General features: G+C 46.9%; 6 protein-coding genes across 6 annotated transcripts, besides 1 other annotated feature; 5 read left to right on the top strand and 1 right to left on the bottom strand.

Annotated features, from left to right (window-relative positions):
* Positions 1 to 1,402: 1,402 nt before the first annotated feature.
* TSTA_106390 (uncharacterized protein) lies at positions 1,403 to 2,950 on the top strand (the record flags this gene model as incomplete). The annotated part of the gene is made up of 2 exons (XM_002486623.1): positions 1,403 to 1,689; positions 1,744 to 2,950. The coding sequence occupies 2 exons, from the start codon at positions 1,403 to 1,405 to the stop codon at positions 2,948 to 2,950; spliced, it is 1,494 nt and encodes a 497-aa protein (XP_002486668.1).
* Positions 2,951 to 2,973: 23 nt separating this feature from the next.
* Positions 2,974 to 4,914, top strand: TSTA_106380 (NRPS-like enzyme, putative; the record flags this gene model as incomplete). The annotated part of the gene is made up of 2 exons (XM_002486622.1): positions 2,974 to 4,470; positions 4,495 to 4,914. 2 exons carry the CDS (start codon positions 2,974 to 2,976, stop codon positions 4,912 to 4,914), a joined length of 1,917 nt encoding a protein of 638 aa, XP_002486667.1.
* Positions 4,907 to 6,929, bottom strand: TSTA_106370 (amino acid transporter, putative; the record flags this gene model as incomplete). Its single annotated transcript, XM_002486621.1, has 5 exons — positions 4,907 to 5,560; positions 5,629 to 6,448; positions 6,503 to 6,592; positions 6,648 to 6,742; positions 6,798 to 6,929. 5 exons carry the CDS (start codon positions 6,927 to 6,929, stop codon positions 5,054 to 5,056), a joined length of 1,644 nt encoding a protein of 547 aa, XP_002486666.1. The 3' UTR covers positions 4,907 to 5,053.
* A 469-nt stretch (positions 6,930 to 7,398) lies between these two features.
* TSTA_106360 (uncharacterized protein) lies at positions 7,399 to 8,730 on the top strand (the record flags this gene model as incomplete). The annotated part of the gene is made up of 3 exons (XM_002486620.1): positions 7,399 to 7,902; positions 8,006 to 8,148; positions 8,245 to 8,730. 3 exons carry the CDS (start codon positions 7,399 to 7,401, stop codon positions 8,600 to 8,602), a joined length of 1,005 nt encoding a protein of 334 aa, XP_002486665.1. The 3' UTR covers positions 8,603 to 8,730.
* A 693-nt stretch (positions 8,731 to 9,423) lies between these two features.
* On the top strand, positions 9,424 to 11,551 carry TSTA_106350 (cytochrome P450, putative; the record flags this gene model as incomplete). The annotated part of the gene is made up of 2 exons (XM_002486619.1): positions 9,424 to 9,449; positions 9,512 to 11,551. 2 exons carry the CDS (start codon positions 9,424 to 9,426, stop codon positions 11,166 to 11,168), a joined length of 1,683 nt encoding a protein of 560 aa, XP_002486664.1. The 3' UTR covers positions 11,169 to 11,551.
* Positions 9,488 to 9,515: a microsatellite.
* A 2,102-nt stretch (positions 11,552 to 13,653) lies between the features above and the next one.
* Positions 13,654 to 15,499, top strand: TSTA_106340 (kinesin light chain, putative; the record flags this gene model as incomplete). Its single annotated transcript, XM_002486618.1, has 6 exons — positions 13,654 to 14,008; positions 14,080 to 14,199; positions 14,238 to 14,260; positions 14,703 to 14,878; positions 15,081 to 15,137; positions 15,211 to 15,499. The coding sequence occupies 6 exons, from the start codon at positions 13,654 to 13,656 to the stop codon at positions 15,497 to 15,499; spliced, it is 1,020 nt and encodes a 339-aa protein (XP_002486663.1).
* Between the last annotated feature and the right edge of the window lie 1,966 nt (positions 15,500 to 17,465).

The raw sequence follows: 17,465 nt of genomic DNA, 5'->3' as shown, positions 1-17,465 counted from the left end.
CCCGCAGTTGAATTGATAATTTGGTCAATTGTTATATGATTAAGATGCCTCAACTTGGCATGCAGATTGATTGAAATTGTTATACTTTGCACGATCTGATTGTATGCCCAATTACCCCGCGGTTGGAGCACTTAGAAGACGCTTTTTTCTTGCCCGTTGCAGTTGCAGTTGGAGTCCCCTTTTCAACACCTTGTTTATCATGACGCAAAGGACATACCGGAAGGCTGCAACTCGCAATCTCGTCATTATCTTTATTCTGGAGACGTTGCTGGATATGACCATAAGTAACGCATGGCAAAAAGGAGCCAAGGAGACCTATCATCAATCAGTCTTCGATTTACTTGCTGAAATAGGAGAAACAAACAGGTCTTGTCGCAGCCGCAAGCGAACAGTTTATGTTTCCATCCAGCCATGATCTGCCTTTCCAGTCGACTGCAGGTAATCGTAGAATCGCCGATTATGCTGCGGGTCTATCGTTGAAGTGAGACGTAAGAGGTGTTCTTGGACAGGTCATTCTTATAATAATCCACCTGAAAACTGGCCTAATAGTCAACGAGAGGTTTGTCACCGCGATGGCAATCGACTCCTAGTCACAACTTTGTCCGTCACTACAAACCACGACCTCGTTCAGAGCACTAATTGATCATTGAGGACCGTTCTTGACTGATTTAACGACGTGAACGCTTTCGTAGTTGACCATGTTGACCAAAGATACATGCATGGTTGGTCAAGTATCCCGGGCGACACTTCAGGATAATCCAGAGATACCTAGCTAGTCCTCAACAGGTTCTTCACTGGGGGCGCTGATGCTGGTGTTAACTTCAGGATGGTCTCTGGGCCTTTCTACTTCAGAACAGGCAGTGGAGAGGACCACCATGCAGCCATGATGAAGAAGATCACGATCATGTCGATGAAAAAATTTATAGGTCATGCAATTGACGAGGTCCACGGCAGATAAAAGTTGATGGTAGATTAGGTATGATAGAACAAGTTGATGGTCGCCAGCCTCATGCATGTACGGACCTCTCAGTTGGAAAACATGACCGCTGGCGGAGTGCGTGGCGGATACTTTCTCGGGGCAATGCGGTGAATTGGTTGGGGTGATCACCGCTCGTAGCAGGCCAGGGGTCTTAATTCTGCATCCTTTGCACCATTTGTATCTCTAATAAAGAGAGGAGACGGAGCGCAAGGACCGCTGACCGATAAACACACGATAATTTGGTGAGAACAGTCGGTAGACTACAGGAGCTCCAGACTTCAAGAAACTACAGATGACGCAAAGTCTATATTCAGGATACCCAGTTAGTAGACATTCTGGATGGCGAACCGATAAATCAAATCTAATCTAGAATTTTAAACGAGATCACATCTAACTTTCAAGAGCATTCATCGGGTAGGTGTCATGGCCGAAAAAACGATGCAGCCGTATTCATTGCTCGTGCATGGTACGAGTACTACTACCGAGCTGCTTCACGAGATTGCCAGCAACAATAATATCAATGCGGAATCCATCGAAGATATCTATCCCTGCACACCCTTGCAAATCGGTCTTCTTTCTCTGACGTCTCGAAATCCAACCGACTATGTTCTACATGAAATCCTGGAATTGAACACAACTACCTCGTTGGACAAATTCTGCGCTGCATGGGAGGAGGTCTATCGGACCAAGCCACTCTTCACACCGAGTTTGTGAGTCACGACCAGCTCGGCTTCCTCCAAGTCGTTACAAAGGAGGGATTGAAGTGGTCTGAAGGAGACAGCCAGGAATCATCGAATCCTGGAAACTGATTCTGGACAGCCTCTGTCCCGCTATGCAATCATCAAAGGACAGCCGGGCAAGAAGAGCTCTTTCATTTGGACCATCCATCACTCCCTCTTTGATGGGTGGTTCTTGTCTTTAGTAGTAACGCGGCGAGTGAGCGAGTTGTACCTCTGCCACCCTTGTGAACAAATGATAGAATTCAAGACATTTGTTGCGCACATGCTTGAGAAAAACAACACAGAGGCAGAGCAGTACTGGGCTTCGGCACTCCAAGGTTTTGACTCTGGGCATTTTCTCGCTCCTTCGTCGTCACGAACACGGGTCCAGCCCGAGAATCTCAGAGTCGAGCAGCACTTTGGTCAGGCTCGACTGCAAGATCATCACCACATTAGAAGATCGGTCCTGGCGTATGCTGCATGGGCCATTACGATGAGTATTGAGACAAAATCTGGAGATGTCGTTTTTGGAGGAATAAACTCCGGGCGACAGGCAGACGTGTACGGGATCAAGCAAATCGCTGGCCCAACTATCTCGACCGTGCCGATCCGTGTCAATGTCCGATTACATAAGAAGGTCTCTGACTTTCTTGAGGAAATAGAGAGAGACGCGCAAGATCGAGTAAGATTTGAGTACCTTGGGCTTTCCAGGATTGCCAAGATAAACAGCTCCACAAACAGGGCCTGCGAATTCCAGACATTGGTTGTTATCCAACCGACAGCAAATGATCTGTACATGGATCCAGCAGTAGGAAATTGGAAGCCAGAGTCGAAGGACTTAATGGCTACGGCTTATAGGCTCGTGATCCAGATGTTTTTCGAAAATAACGGCACAAGACTGGCAGCAGACTACAATCCCAACGCCATTGATGGACGGACTGTCCACAGACTATTGGCAGAATTTACCCTGCTCATGAAGCAGCTGGCAGAAGCAGATGCGGGCAGAAGGACTATGGGTGACCTGGAACTTTTAAGTGGCGATGAACAGGAAAGGCTGTGGCTATGGAACATGAATGCGCTGTCGACGATCGAGCGATGTGTCCACGACTTAATCGAAGAGCAGGTCCAACTGCGACCCGACGCCCTGGCCATCCAGGCATGGGATGGGCAGCTCACCTATAGCGAGCTGGGTGGCCTTGCGACCAGCTTGCGTATCAGCTGGTCGCCCAAGGGGTCGGTCCCGGGACAGTAGTGCCGCTATGCTTTGAGAAATCAATGGGGACGACAGTCGCCCTGCTGGCGGTGCTGAAGGCTGGAGCTGCGTTTTGCATGCTCGATCCAGCTCATCCTGCCGGCCGGCTTCAATCTATCGTGCAGCAAACGGGTGCAATAGTGATTCTTTCGTCGCCATCAAATCTCACTCTCAGCTCAAGCCTGGCCCCCGTGAGAGTCGTTACGGTTAGTTCTGGGTCGATTTCTCACGAAAGTAACACGAGCCATAAAAGAACACTCCCGCCGTCAGATCCAACATCGGTTATGGCCATTGTCTTCACATCAGGCAGTACAGGTGTACCAAAGGGCTCCATAATCCGCCACTCAGCCTTCTTCTCGAGCATTCACTACCCGTCGCGGCGGCTTGGATTCAACTCAATGGCACGTGTACTGGATATCGCTGCGCATGCATTCGACATGTTTGTCCTTATCACTGTGGTCACATTAGCGACTGGTGGATGCTTATACGTATTGTCCGACATGGAACGAAAGAACGAGCTTGTAAAGAGTATTGCCAAAGCAGCGTCTACCTTGATCGCTGCAACTCCAACACTTGCATGTCTTATGCAGCCGGAAATGCATCGGTCGGTGGAAGCGATCATTATGGGAGGCGAACTTCTCACTCATCAGCACGTGCAAAAATGGTGGAACCACGCTAGAATAATAGACGTATATGGTCCTTCTGAATGTACGCCAGTCAGTGTTGTATCAGCAACTTATCTCCTCCTCTGTCTTGACCGACCCTCGGTTTCGCTCAATTACTTTTCCCTACATTTTGGCATTGACACGGACATTGATCGTCTTACAAATGCCTGTGCCTTACTTGTGGAGCGAGTTCCTATTCTGCGTACAGTCTTTAACCCTTCCTTCAGTATTCATGAGCAAATCGTCCTGCGAAAGCTCGAACCGTCCTGCCAAGTTGTTCGGGCAGCCGGGGACATAGACACAACGGCACGCCGGCTCATAGACACGGACAAAAAGCAGAAGCTACTGCCTGCACCTCCTTTCGTCGCTTTCTTCATAGTTTGTCACGAGACCCTAGGGCATCGGCTGGTAGTCCGAATCTCTCATGCGCAGTATGACGGGGTCTGTCTTCCACTTATTGTTCGGGCGTTACTGGCTCTTTATCACAAGGAGAATGTAATGTATCATCCTCCCTTTTCCAAATATCTTGCGTACACCCAGAAGCGCATGTTGAAGTCTGGTACGCATTGGCGCAAGATCCTTCAAGGGGCTCAAGTTACTTCTCTGAGACAAGTGTCGCATGCCAACAAGCCTATTGGTAACATGCCAGTGTTGGTCCATGCCAAGTGCTCAATTCCCGTGCCAGAGCTCCCTCGAAACCTGACCTTGGCCACACTTGCTTCTACGGCCTGGGCTCTTGCTCTCTACTCCTTGACAGGTAAATGCGACGTCGTCTATGGACAAGTCGTTTCCGGCCGCAATGCCTCAATTCCGAATGTCTCAGAAATTATAGGGCTGTGTGCAAACATTGTTCCGGTCAGAGTCAAAATTGATCCTTAGCATACCGCACTTGAGCTTCTGAACCGAGTCCAGTATCAATTCGTGTCCATTGCGCAGTCCGACTCGATGGGATTACACGATGTCATCGACAGGTGTACTGATTGGCCATCTCAATCCGACCTGGATTCTGTCCTTCAACACGTGGGTAGCGACCGTATACCGACCTTCCTGGTTGGTGGGAAAGAGACACAAATACGCTGGTTCGAGCACGAACATGTGAACTTTTCATACATCAAAGTCCATTCCACTATTGAGGACAATCGACTAGGACTGTATATCTCTGGGGACGGCACCTGCCTCACTTCCGAGGGGGCTGACGCTTTACTCGGCTCGCTACGTGCAGCTGTCGGGTTTCTGTCACTCAACCTAGAGAAACAACTAAAAGACCGGTCAAATGAGTCTCAACCTTCGATAGTCTAGCAGCCACTTTTCTCGCCACAGCTTGAAGGGTACCACCGTACAATCCAACTTCTTATCTTCACTATATATATGTTACACCCTCAGCACCTGCGCACCCTTCACCACCCAGCATAGAGATACATCCATATGTGCCATTTTTTCACTGTGTCACAAAATCAGATGGCGCTGTCTCGACAATAGGACCAGTATACTCCTTCCGTGCATGAAAGATGTAATAGACAATTGACAAAAGTAAGGTAGCTCCGATGATGAGAATGTTGTAGTTCATGCTTTCAGCCGTGACGGGGTAAAACGAGGGCCAAAAGGACCAGAAGAGAGCGACAGTCAAGTAAATGACGGAAAACGCATTGATCAAAATGCCCAGAATACCCGGGATGCGCCAGGGACCCCAGACGAGTCGTCTCCCGACATTGTTGACCGGCTCGTATGGTGAGTCGTCCACGTCTGGCAGGACGATGGCTCCTGTCAACCGTCTGTACAAAAGGAGTCCGCTCGCCATGAGATAAGAGGAGTAGTAGCCTGATGTGACAAGGGCGACAATATCGTTGAAAGCCGTTGTGCTACCAATGCTGATCAGGGAGAGGAGGACAGACACAGTAACGGTGAACAAGATACAGCGAACGGGTAGGGAGGTGCGAGAATCCAGCTAGAAGAAGATTGTTCAGCCAAATCAATGATATTTAAGTATGTTATTAGAGTTGGGTGGCTTATTACCTTGAGGAAAAAGCTCCAGCCGGGAATCGCTTTGTCGCGAGCAAAAGCCCACCACATACGCGAGGCGGCCGCTATATCAGCGATGTTACCAAAGATTTGCATCACGGCGATGATGGCGCCCATGGCCACCGCACCACCAAGTGATCCAATTCCATTTTGCAAGACGTATAGAAAGGGATACCCAGCCTCACCCGCCTCGCTGCCGAGGGTATCATCGATGCTGGTTGTGGCGTAGAGTGCAGCGAGCAAAATACCGAAGCCAAAGGCCCCGTTAATGCCCATGCTGGCCATGATGGAGCGCGGCACGACGACTGCAGCGTCCTTAATTTCCTCAGACATGTGGATGGCGCCGTCGACACCAGTGAACAAGAAGATGGACATGAGTAGGCCGATCATGGTAGAGAGTCCTTGTGTGTCCCAGCCGCCCTCGTTAACGAAGTAGGCCCAGACCTCACTCGCGTCGCGCTTGGAACTAAGCACGCATAGTGGAACGAGCACACCGAAGAAGGCCAGGATATGGATGCACAGAACCGGGCCTTCAAGGGTTGGTAGTAGCCGACGGGCGATGGTGTTGATGATGAAGCCAAACAGGAGCACTGCATAGATGATAAGAAGTCCCCGCCAACTGGTCGCTTCGTACGAGGGGACTGTAATGGCGACTAACGTCTGAATGAGCGTGCCGGCAATGTAACCCGTCGAGGCGACCAGAGCCTGCCAGCCTACGGATGTCATCCAGCCAGTCAGATAGGACAGGAAACGTTGACATGAGCTGGGTGCCAGCATTGCGACCCAGAAATATTGACCAGAGGAGATGGGAGCCCTTTATCTGTTAGATTTTGCACTCATTCCGAATGTTGTATTCTCATATACTCACATAGAAGCCAGTTCACACAGTGAGGCAAAGGTACACCATGCGCCTATCCAGGCAAAGAGGTACATATAAATCATCCCAGCAGGGCCGCCACTGTATTGCTTAGTTAGACACTCTGCATACATATTACCAGGACCATGAGACATACTTTTCTAGACCAATGTTGAAAACTAGAAGAACACCCTCCCAGGTGACGAGGATGGTGGTTGTGAAACCGAGGATAGCCATGAAGCCATACGTTCGCTGATCATTGCATAAGCAGGTAAACATGATACATCTCGTATATGGTAAGAGGTACCTTCAAAACAGGCCGCTTACCCAGTCTCAAGAGATGAGCACGGTCGCGCTCCTCGCGGTCCATGGTCGACTTGCCCTCCATCTCGCGCGCGGTCGAGACCTTGGTCTTGGTCTGGAGTCCAATTGCATCCATAGTAGAGTTCACAGTGTACAAAAGCTAAGAAAAACTTAGAGATGAGAGTTGAGGAAGAATATGGGGAAAAGAAAAAAAAAAGACAGACAATTCGGTAAAAAAGCAAAATCAAAAAAAAGAGAACGTGGCAATGTAGCAGCAGACCCTGAAGGTGCAGGGGTTACCAAATTAAATACCGGCCTAGAACCTACTTAGTATACTACCTAAGTACTCATGATACTTCTTTTTACTGTATTATTACAACCACCCAGGTATCATGCGAGTACCAGGAAAGACATGGAAGATGCAGTTTGCCCTAAATCCCGTGAGTATATCCATCCATAGTAGAAGGTCTTGTCTCCAGAACCATACACCTCTCTTTCCTCTTTGACTCGTTCTCACACCTTGATTTTCAAATATTCATCTCTGACTTTGCCTTTGTCTTCTTCTCTCGTCTTTCAATTATTGTTTGAGACTACCATCCTATGTCATGGCCACCCCTGGCGTTCAGATCACCGCGACGAATAAATCTCCACTAATCCTCATCGTGACATGGCTACTGCTCGTCCTCGCCGCGTTTGCCTACATTATGCGCTCCATTGTCAAGATATCGCGCCAGGCCATGCACTTTGGAATCGATGACTATCTTCTCACAGGTGCGTTGGTCTTGTGCGCCGCACAGTCGCTGGCTACCATCCTCCGAGCGGCAGACGGGTTTGGAAAACCCTTCGACACTGTGTCTGTCGAAAAGGTGAACAAGATCACGGAAGCCGGCATGGCGGCGAACGTCCTCTATGTTGTGTCCTTGGCTTTGTCGAAACTGTCCCTCCTTCTTCTTCTGGCCAAAATATCCCCGAATAAACGGCACAATCAAGTCATGCACGGCATCAGCCTCTTTGTGGTTCTTTTTACTTTTATTTCTATCTTTGTGGTCTCCTTTTCCTGCTCGGTGCCGAAAACATGGGATTACGCTTCTGGAAGGTGCATCAATAGGGTAGGGCAACCTGGGAACTAATTTTTCCAATCGAATGGAAAGAATGGGGCAAAACCAAAGCTCCATTGTTCATATAACATATGCTTACATTGTTATGCAACAGACCGTATGGTGGATCGTCTTCGATGTGTACAACATCATCACCGAGGCCGCCTTGATCTTCATGCCTATCTACGTTATCGGCCTGGTACAGTGGCCTATCTCGCGCAAGGTTGTGGTCTCCACTCCTTTCGTATTACGGATATGGTGAGCAATACAAATCGATACAGCATCAGCTGTACTTTTTTCTGAAACAGTCACACTAATCTTGTTTTCCCGTTTCCTTTTTTTTTTCTCCTGTAGTACAATTGCAGCTTGCATTACGGATATGGTGCTGTGGCATAACGTCTCGACCACCACAGACCCTTACTTTGCGGAATGGACCGTTTCCGTGACCACGCAGGTTATCCAGTGCAGCTGTCTAGTGTGCACGTGTGTCCTATACCTGCGAAATTTCCTTTCGAGTATTGAAACCGGATTTGGGCTGGATGGAGATTTGTCGGCATCGATCCCGCTCAAAGATCGCACCACTGCGGGTTGTAACAATCTTTCTTCGGAAAGGTTGACCGGCTCTATGGGCATGCTGGGGCAGATTCAGGTCACCACAAGGTATGAGGTGCATACAGAGACGGATGGGTTGGAGTCAGGGGGGGAAGAGTGATTTGATTGACAACCCTGTCACCTCTGTATCAGTAGTTATCTGAATTATGCGTAGATCATAAGCTGGAAATGTGTATGTTACTCCGTGTGCATTTGTAAATATGCGCTAGCTCAAGAACATAGACTCATATAAAACCATCTTATACTAACTTCCTAGTGAGCCAATGGGAACTGTTGTAAGCATTTCCGGGTGAGCAAGCCGGGGTTGAGATCCAGTATCTAAGAAAGGGCGCATAGTCAAGCTTTCCACTGTTGATCCCTGTTCCTATGATGCGTTCCTAATTTCCACTCGGCCAAAAGATGCGCTTGTCTTCTAGCCTAAGTGGTTTGACTTATATTGTCAAGGTTGCAACAGATAAAGGCTAAGACTTGTGTTGGTTGGTTTGCATTTTCCCAAAAGAGGGCACTCCATTTCCTTGATATCGACGTGAGGTGATTGGAGCGTTCGACTACCTACGCCACAAAATAGCAGGGTCCTCCCGTGTCTTCCGGATGGTCCGGACCCTCGACCATTCCAATTTCCTCGTAGTGCTAGGATTAGGAGGAATAATAAGTTAATAGCGATACCAGTGGACTCTGGGGCTAACACAACGTAAGTGGGACTTGATGCTTAACTCATGCGGATGTCTCAAAGCTTAGCAGGGATGGATCCAGGATACATACATGATACGATGTGATTCTGTCCAATATTGTTGGATCTTAGCAGCAAGAGGCGGCGACATACTTAGTTCTTTATGTAACGTCCTGGCATATAAGTTAGACTGCATGTCATGTAGTACAGAGTAATACTACAGGATCTTTCCAATTTCACTCAATTTCTCGATGAAGCCTGCGATCCGTGAGATTGAGTACGTAATTATAGGTTTCCACGAAGTTTCTTTTAATGAAAAAAAAAAAGAAAAAAAGAAAGAAAATTAACACTGAGAATGTACTCCTTCTTTCCTTCGTCGCTTCTTCCAGAGGAGCTGTGGTCCTGGCCATGGCTGTGGCCCTGTGCATTGTCATTATCATTTCTTATCTTGGCCGCACTTTTTCTACATTCGCATCTTTCCAACCCCCCTATTGCTGGCCTCTTCTCTATTCCCAATGCTCTACCAATAATTGGCCATCTGTATCTCCTGGGCGACGACCACGCAAGCGTCTGCGAAAAGCTATGGCGGAAGTACAACGAATCCATCTTTCAAATCCGCCTAGGAAACACAGCCGCTGTGGTGGTCAACTCTTTCCATGATGCTCGTCGAATCCTCGTCTCGCATCAATCCGCACTCATCGACCGGCCAACCCTGTACACTTTCCATGGCGTGATCTCATCGACGCAGGGCTTCACCATCGGGTCGAGCCCGTGGGATGATTCGACCCGCAACCGGCGTCGAGCAGCCGGTATGGTTCTCTCGAGACCGGCGATCCGCTCATATCATGATATGTTCGACTTGGAGACATATGATTTGATTTCCGACACTTATGCCGATGGCAAGGGGGGCAAAGAACTCGAGATCAGACCGTATATCCAACGGTTAGCATTGAATACCACCCTGACACTCTGCTATGGTATCCGTATGCGAGGCGTGCACGATGAGCTCCTCCGGGAAATCCTAGAAGTTGGCTCTGCCATTTCCCTGCTTCGATCCGCCTCGGAGAATTACCAGGATTATATCCCTATTTTGCGGTATCTACCGGGAAACAAAAAAACGGAACGTGCGAAATCATTACGGAGGCGAAGGGACAAATATTTATCTTTTCTGCTCGACACTGTTCGAGGCAGGATCCAGAGGGGCACAGATAAGCCATGCGTGTCAGCTGCCATTCTCAAGGGAGAGGAAACCCGGCTGACTGACGTAGAAGTCTCATCAATCTGTCTGTCACTTGTATCTGGTGGGTTCGAGACCATTCCTGCCACCTTAACCAGCTGCATCGGAAGTTTAGCTACGGAGACAGGACAAATCTTCCAGGAGCGAGCCTACGAGGATATCCGACGGTACTACTCAAATCTGGACGATATCTTTCTAGAATCCTTCGCGGAAGAAAAGGTACCATATGTGAACGCGCTTGTCAAAGAGGCGGAACGATATTATACCGCCTCCGCGATGAATCTGCCCCGAAAGACCACGGTCGATATCACCTGGGATAACGGGGTGGTAATTCCCGCCAAGACAGTGGTGTTGGTCAATCTCCAAGCAGCGAACCATGACGTGGATCACTTCGGAGACGACGCCGATGTCTTTAACCCAGAGCGATGGCTGGAATATCCAGAGAACATCCCTGTCGAAAGAAGTATCCAAGGGCTACCGCATATGTCCTTCGGCGCTGGGGCGAGGGCCTGCTCAGGGCAACTCGTTGCCAACCGCGTGATTTATACGGCATTGGTACGCTTGCTGAGCAGCTATCGTATTGTAGCGAGCGAGGAATTCTCGCCGAATACCCACTATGCGGATTACAATGCCGTTAAGAGTGCACTTGTGGCCATTCCGAGAGACTTTAAGGTCAAGCTCATTCCCAGGGATGAGTCGGAGTTGCTTGCTTGTTTAAAGAGCGGGGCCAAAAGAACAGAAAAACATTATGTTGTCTAAATCCTGCGTATATCTTACGTAGATATAGATTAAACAATGTACGTACAGTATTCAATATGACGATCTGCTGCTCGGCGCCTCTCAAGCAGTTGTGGGACGCTGAACCAGAGCGGCATTTCATTGTATGAGTAGAATATCAAATAAAGGATAGTTAAAAACCATGACAGGCAGCAGCGCCTTCTCCGCCGGGAAAATTGATCATTATGCCCTGTTAGAAATGTAATGGATGGTTGGGACAAGGATGTATCAATGTAAGAGAGTGGGTAGAGAGCGTGATAATGAGATACTATCGGAACTTGCAGTGCACTAGCACAAACTCAGTTAAGCTTAATACTCAAAGATATCTTTATAGTGGAAATATTGATATTGGCCTTATTCTGCCCACTCTTCTATCTACATCTTGAGGGGATTGTTGGACACTATTTATGCTTGAGAATCCCATCCACGCAATCTCAAATAGAAGATTCTCGACACAGAGCTGTAAAGTTGATTCGTAGATTCAATCTTGTGACTTCAATTCTCGAATTTTCCTTGTATCAATGTTGTAGGCTTTCCTTGATTAGGTTTAGCTTACCTAATCCTCGACATATGCCAACCCTTGCTAAAGCTTTTTCTAACTGGTAATCCATGGGCAGAACATTCGCTCCATGCTAAACGTGCTCCATGCCAAACGTGCTCCATGCCAAAAGTTGCTCTATGCCAGCTCCCGATACTAAAACTTGACTCTCAGCTCATCAGGGTATTGCATTCTAGCTGATCAGGCTGGGTCAGTGACTGTGTGTACGGGAATCCCCAGGTGTTGAGTATCAACACCGGAATATTAGCTATTCCGGTTCCCTGGGGATATCCCCTTTACCTGCATGTAATTATCCTTCTCCTCCCTTTTTGGGGATCAGTAATAATATTCGAATAACATCAATATTATCAGGCTCATGAGCTCTTTAGAATAGCCTTACTGCGTAATCCTGTGCTTCGTGTTATCAGGACGTAGCTAAACCAACAGTGACATTTCTACGTAATCTGGCCCCTGATTGCCTGCTATTCCCACGAACTTTTCACCCTAGCTAGCAAGATCTAGGCCTTTTGATCCTGGGTTATCAGTCCTAGGAAGAGTTCTGTACTATGAAATTTGTTCCGGCACTGTGCAGGAACTAGGCAGGCTAGCCTCTGTCTTTGTCAGTCATAGTTTCCAAGTCACGAAAAGCTAGTCCTAGGAAGATGTACATCATAAGGAGAGAGTCTTAGGTCTTCGGTGATTCCGGGAGATTAGTCCTAGGATGAGTTGAAATATGGACTAAAGAACATGTTATATCTCTAATAGGAATCCAATCCTCGAATGGAGGCGTTCCCGGGACTGAATTCCTGGGAAGCATCGTTGTACTAGCAAGAGCGGTAAAGCACGTTGATCACATCGGCTTTTCGGAGGATAAAAAATATTGATACAAGCGGTGAATACTGAGGACCATTTGCCTGGGCGAGATAGGCTTACCTGGGTTTCGTTTGCCTCGTGTATGTAGCCTTGGGCTTGCAGCCTCGCCACAGGCTATCTTCATACGCTCGAAATATATATTTTCAATCCTTCTATTGATTTTCTATGTTTAGGAACCATTATTTCCTATTATTGCAATATGGAGTCATTTCCGTCTGTCAAAGATTTCCAAAATTTCCAGAATGAGTTATTCAGACAACTCGATGAAAATTTAAAGATTGCTCGGAGTGAATATTTGAGCAGAAACATATCTGTGTTGAGAATGAGTGTACAAGGCAAATCTGAATCCATACTAAAGTCAGCGAGTAAGTCAGAAAATACGCGATGGATACAACACTTGACATTGATTGTACGATATTAGATCATGAAGAGATTGCCGTGTCAGCCCCTAAACAGTAATCGACTCAAGGATCAACAAATCGGGGAATGAATATCAAGTATATCTTGTGTCAGATAACCGGGATATCCGGCGATGTAGAAGATAGGCTATTTGATCAGGTCATCCAGTCACCTCAAGCTACCTACACTTCAGCAAATAAGGAGTCATCCTCTTATCAGGGCTCAATATAGCCCTCAAAGTTTACCCCTCATGATAGCTCACAAAAGACCCCGCCAAAAGTGTCTATAAAGGACCCGGCATTGAACCTGATGTATTAGATAGAGACAGAGAGAGAACTCAATACATACAATCTTGCTAGTCACTTCTTTTCTTTGATTCTAGTAAAACACTCTTCAGGATTGGCCTGGAATAAACCGACTAATCCGACAAAATCGACAAAATCCGCTCATTAACAGTTTCACTCAAGAATAAATTTTTCGATCAGAAATAATTTCACCCTGTTCAGAGTTTTAGTGGGAAAAAACCTTGCTCATTAATTAATATTAGCAGGTTATGGAAAAAAAACACAGGGTCCAGATCATGTTTCTACCCTCTTAATAGTGAACAACTTTGGAAATCTGTGCCGGAATAAAGGTAAGCTGAGGGACGCGGAGAAGATGTACCGGCGAGCACTAGATGAGAACACACTAGGTTCAGATCATGCTTCCACCCTCTTGATCGTCAATAACTTTGGAAACCTCTATGCTGATCAGAACAAACTGAAGGAGGCAGAGAAGATGTTCCGGCGAGCACTAGAAGGCTATGAGAACACACTGGGTCCAGATCATAAATCTACTCTTAATTCAGTCTATTACCTTGGGATTCTCTATCAAAAGCAAGATAAGCAGAAGGAGGCGGAGAAGATGTACAGGCGAGCACTGGCAGGATATGAGAAAGCACTTTGTTCGAGCCACACTAAAATTCAACGAGTTAGGAAGAGATTAAATACATTGATGATATCGTCAGAACGTTGTAAGTACGCCAGCGTTTCCTTTCAAGAAAGTCTGACCTCCCAAAGCTTCTCTACCTCATAACCCTGTCAGATAACGTCAATCTGGCAAAAGTCTCCACAGAAGTCACCCTTTGGGAGTTAAAGAAATTCATCGCTCAGCTCACTATAAACCTCCCTCTTGTTCCCTTGACGTTATATCTTTATGCCTCAGGTATTGGAACTTTTCCGTACTAGTGCTAACTTGGTTAGGTCATCCAAAGAAGTTTCTTAGAGTAGAGATTTTTCTGATATTCGTGCACACTATCTCAAACTTCACTATCTGTCAATCTTGGTCCTTTTTATATTCACAATCTCAATGTAAATGACATCACTTGAAACCACAATCTGTACTCGATCGAACTTTCTAGATATAAGCTGTAATGTTGATTTGTAATATCAGTCTTATGTCGATATGTGAATCCAATTTCTCGAAATTTCCTGTGATCAGTATTTGTACGGTTCTCTGAATCCTATCCCAAAGAGGAATAGCGTAGTATAGTTCCAACAAGCCGCAAGCCTGGCGAGTGGTAGTGCACGGACTTAGCTCTGACATGAGAAATTTTTGTCAAGTTTGACAGATTCTTGGAGTCAAACCCCATTTTACTAAATTGCATCAGATAACTGTTCGGAAAAGAGAACTACCAAGTGTTCTAACTGTGAAATTATTGATCATAGCTCGATCGACAAGGGATCCCAAGAGATCTGGTGCGCGACGACGACCAAGATATCCAGGACTTTCACGATGCATTGGCGCCGCCGATTAGCTATTCTCTGATCCGGGTGGAAATGGACGAACGGCTGTTTGATATGCACCGACTGGTACAGTTATCGGTCCGGGCGTGGCTAGAAACGTACCAGCAGCTCCAGCATTGGCCAAATCGCGATTCGCGAAAGACTATAGCGCGAGTGTTCCCAGATGGGGATTACGAAAATTGGGCATGATGTCGTTCGCTTCTTGCGCATGCTAACAGTGTGCTGGAGTCTACCAGTAAAATTCACGATAAAAATTCTTAATTGTAGCCACCCTCTCATCTCGCTGTGGATGGTTTCTAGATCTTCAGGGAGCCTACGAAGAGGCTTAAGCGATGTATTGACGGGCCTTGAAAGGACGTGAGGAGGTACTTGGACGTGAGCATCCTGACACGCTCACGAGTGTCAACAATCTTGGCAATGTGTTTGACAGGCAAGGGAAATATGAGAGGCGGAAAACGATGCATCGACGGGCACTAGAAGCACGAGAGAGGGTGCTTGGACCGGAGCATCCTGACACGCTCACCAGTGTTAGTAACCTTGGTTTGGTGCTCTACAGGCAAGGGAAATACGAAGAGGCGGAAGCGATGCATCGACGGGCATTAGAAGCACTCGAGAGGGTGCTTGGACATGCGCATCCTGATATGGTGGCTAGCATTAATGTTCCTTTGGACTCAAATCAACGTGAGAAACACGAAGAGGCCTCTGTGATCCAAGACTAGCATGTGTATAGTTACAGCCATTCTGGAGCTCAGTTTGATGCCTCTGTGACACTTGAAGCAACGGATGAGGAGTGGAGAACATGTTTCTGGACAGGATTCCTTCATTCATAATTTACTAGAGTACAACAGCCCTCACGATGGCTCAAAAACCTACTTGGAGTAATGCCGTGGCAGTGGGGCTGGAAGAAAACTATCATATGTTTGTCAGTCGTCGAGCTCTGGGGGAGAAAGACGACAGTGATGTCGACTGAAATCCTGAGACAGAAAATGAAGCGGCGACAGCAGTAATCTAGCCATCGGAGACACCCATTACAGTATCATATACCAGCATGAATAGGACAGAGAAGCTTTCAGGGAATCGATTTGTATTACTATTATGACTTTTGCACTGTAGAAGCTCATCACTGTTACACAGTTAGCAGCTACCCGATAGCAACAGCCTATATACGGATTTTGATGACTTTCGAAATTTGTATATCCGAATTCAAACTGATTGCAGACTCGCTCAATCCCTTCATTTCGCATGTGCCAGGGAACGGCATTCTCCGTCCAGTCTTCATTCGGTAATTGCTAAGAATTTCGCTGGCCATGTAGTGTATGATTGTCACCACGAATCTAACAGAACGCTGCATGGCAGGACTTTTTTGACTTACATTCTAGAGGTTAAATAAAAATACGTATCGTGATCTCTTGATTAGGGTTATTTCAGCGGGCTTTTGCCTAAACTCGCTTCCTAATTCATTTGATTGGTCAACCCCTGTCGCTCACTTTCTCTCTTTCTCATGTTCAGAGTACACAGACGTACTCCGAATGAGCCGCATGACTAGCGTTGTGAAAACATCTCGCTCTCTTCAACAGCCTATAATGTTACGCAAAAAAATAATTCTTTACACAGTTAGTCTGGTCCTGTCAAAAACGGCCACGTTACGCGACATGCATAAGCATTGAGCATGCACAGCCCACTCGATCGAGTATCATCTATTATACGTAGCCTATAGGAGATGCCAGAAATGCATAATGCATGCTGCAGAAATTGAAAAGGTGTCGGCACTATGTATGATAAAGTCCATACCCCGCCAAACCACGCAGTTATTTTGATCAAGACGCTCCCGTATGACATAAAATTCCAACCACATCCTACGTCAGTTAGCGAAACCTTACCGATACATTTGATATCTTCTCAACCGCAAAGTAGTGTACTCGACGTTGCAAGAGAGTACTATGAAGGAAGAAAAAAAGAGCCGAAACCCATTTCAAGGGTTCTTTAGTCGTTCGAAGGGCAAGCGAGAACCTGAGCTTCCAATTCCGGTACGTCCTCCATAAGACCTTATTAGAAGCACCAATGATCAACAATCAGATAGGAGAAAAAGCTTTCATCTAGTCACTCTAACCCTAATGCTGCCCAAAATGTCCTACCCCAACCTGTTCAAGTTGAGCCTCCAACCTCAGAGCCGATATCACACAAGTCGTTGTGGGAGCAGGCTGCAGAAAAGCTAAACCCCGAAGTCCGCCAAGCGTTAGATGAAGTGAGAGGATCACGGTTATTTACCCACGATCAGAATGAAGATAGTAAAGAAACTGCAGATGCTTTATCCCTACCAGAACTTGTGACACGCGAAGCCCAATGGCGACTGGAAGATATGGAGCATCGACAATGGGCCCTTCCTATAGGCATCGCAGGCAAGACAATTGAAATTCGGTCACTTTTAGGAAAATTCATCACCTTTGCAAAAGTAGTCAAGGATAAAGGAGATGCATTCATAGAATTGGATCCTACAGGATATGCTAAACTCGCATGGCTGCCTTTCAGTCTCTTCGTGGATGTATGTACGCACCCGATCCTATCCGCACCGTTCGAGCAGTTTAGCAATCAAATATTGAATCCTTCCCGATACTCGTTTAGCTATCCGCAATCGACCTTGAGCAGCATGAGGCGGCTCTCGATGCATTCTCGGAGATCTCATTG

Source organism: Talaromyces stipitatus, genomic scaffold, assembly GCF_000003125.1.
Source record: "Talaromyces stipitatus ATCC 10500 scf_1105507295511 genomic scaffold, whole genome shotgun sequence".
In the NCBI taxonomy this organism is placed as follows: Eukaryota; Fungi; Ascomycota; class Eurotiomycetes; order Eurotiales; family Trichocomaceae; genus Talaromyces; species Talaromyces stipitatus.
This window is presented reverse-complemented; position numbering and strand designations above follow the sequence as displayed.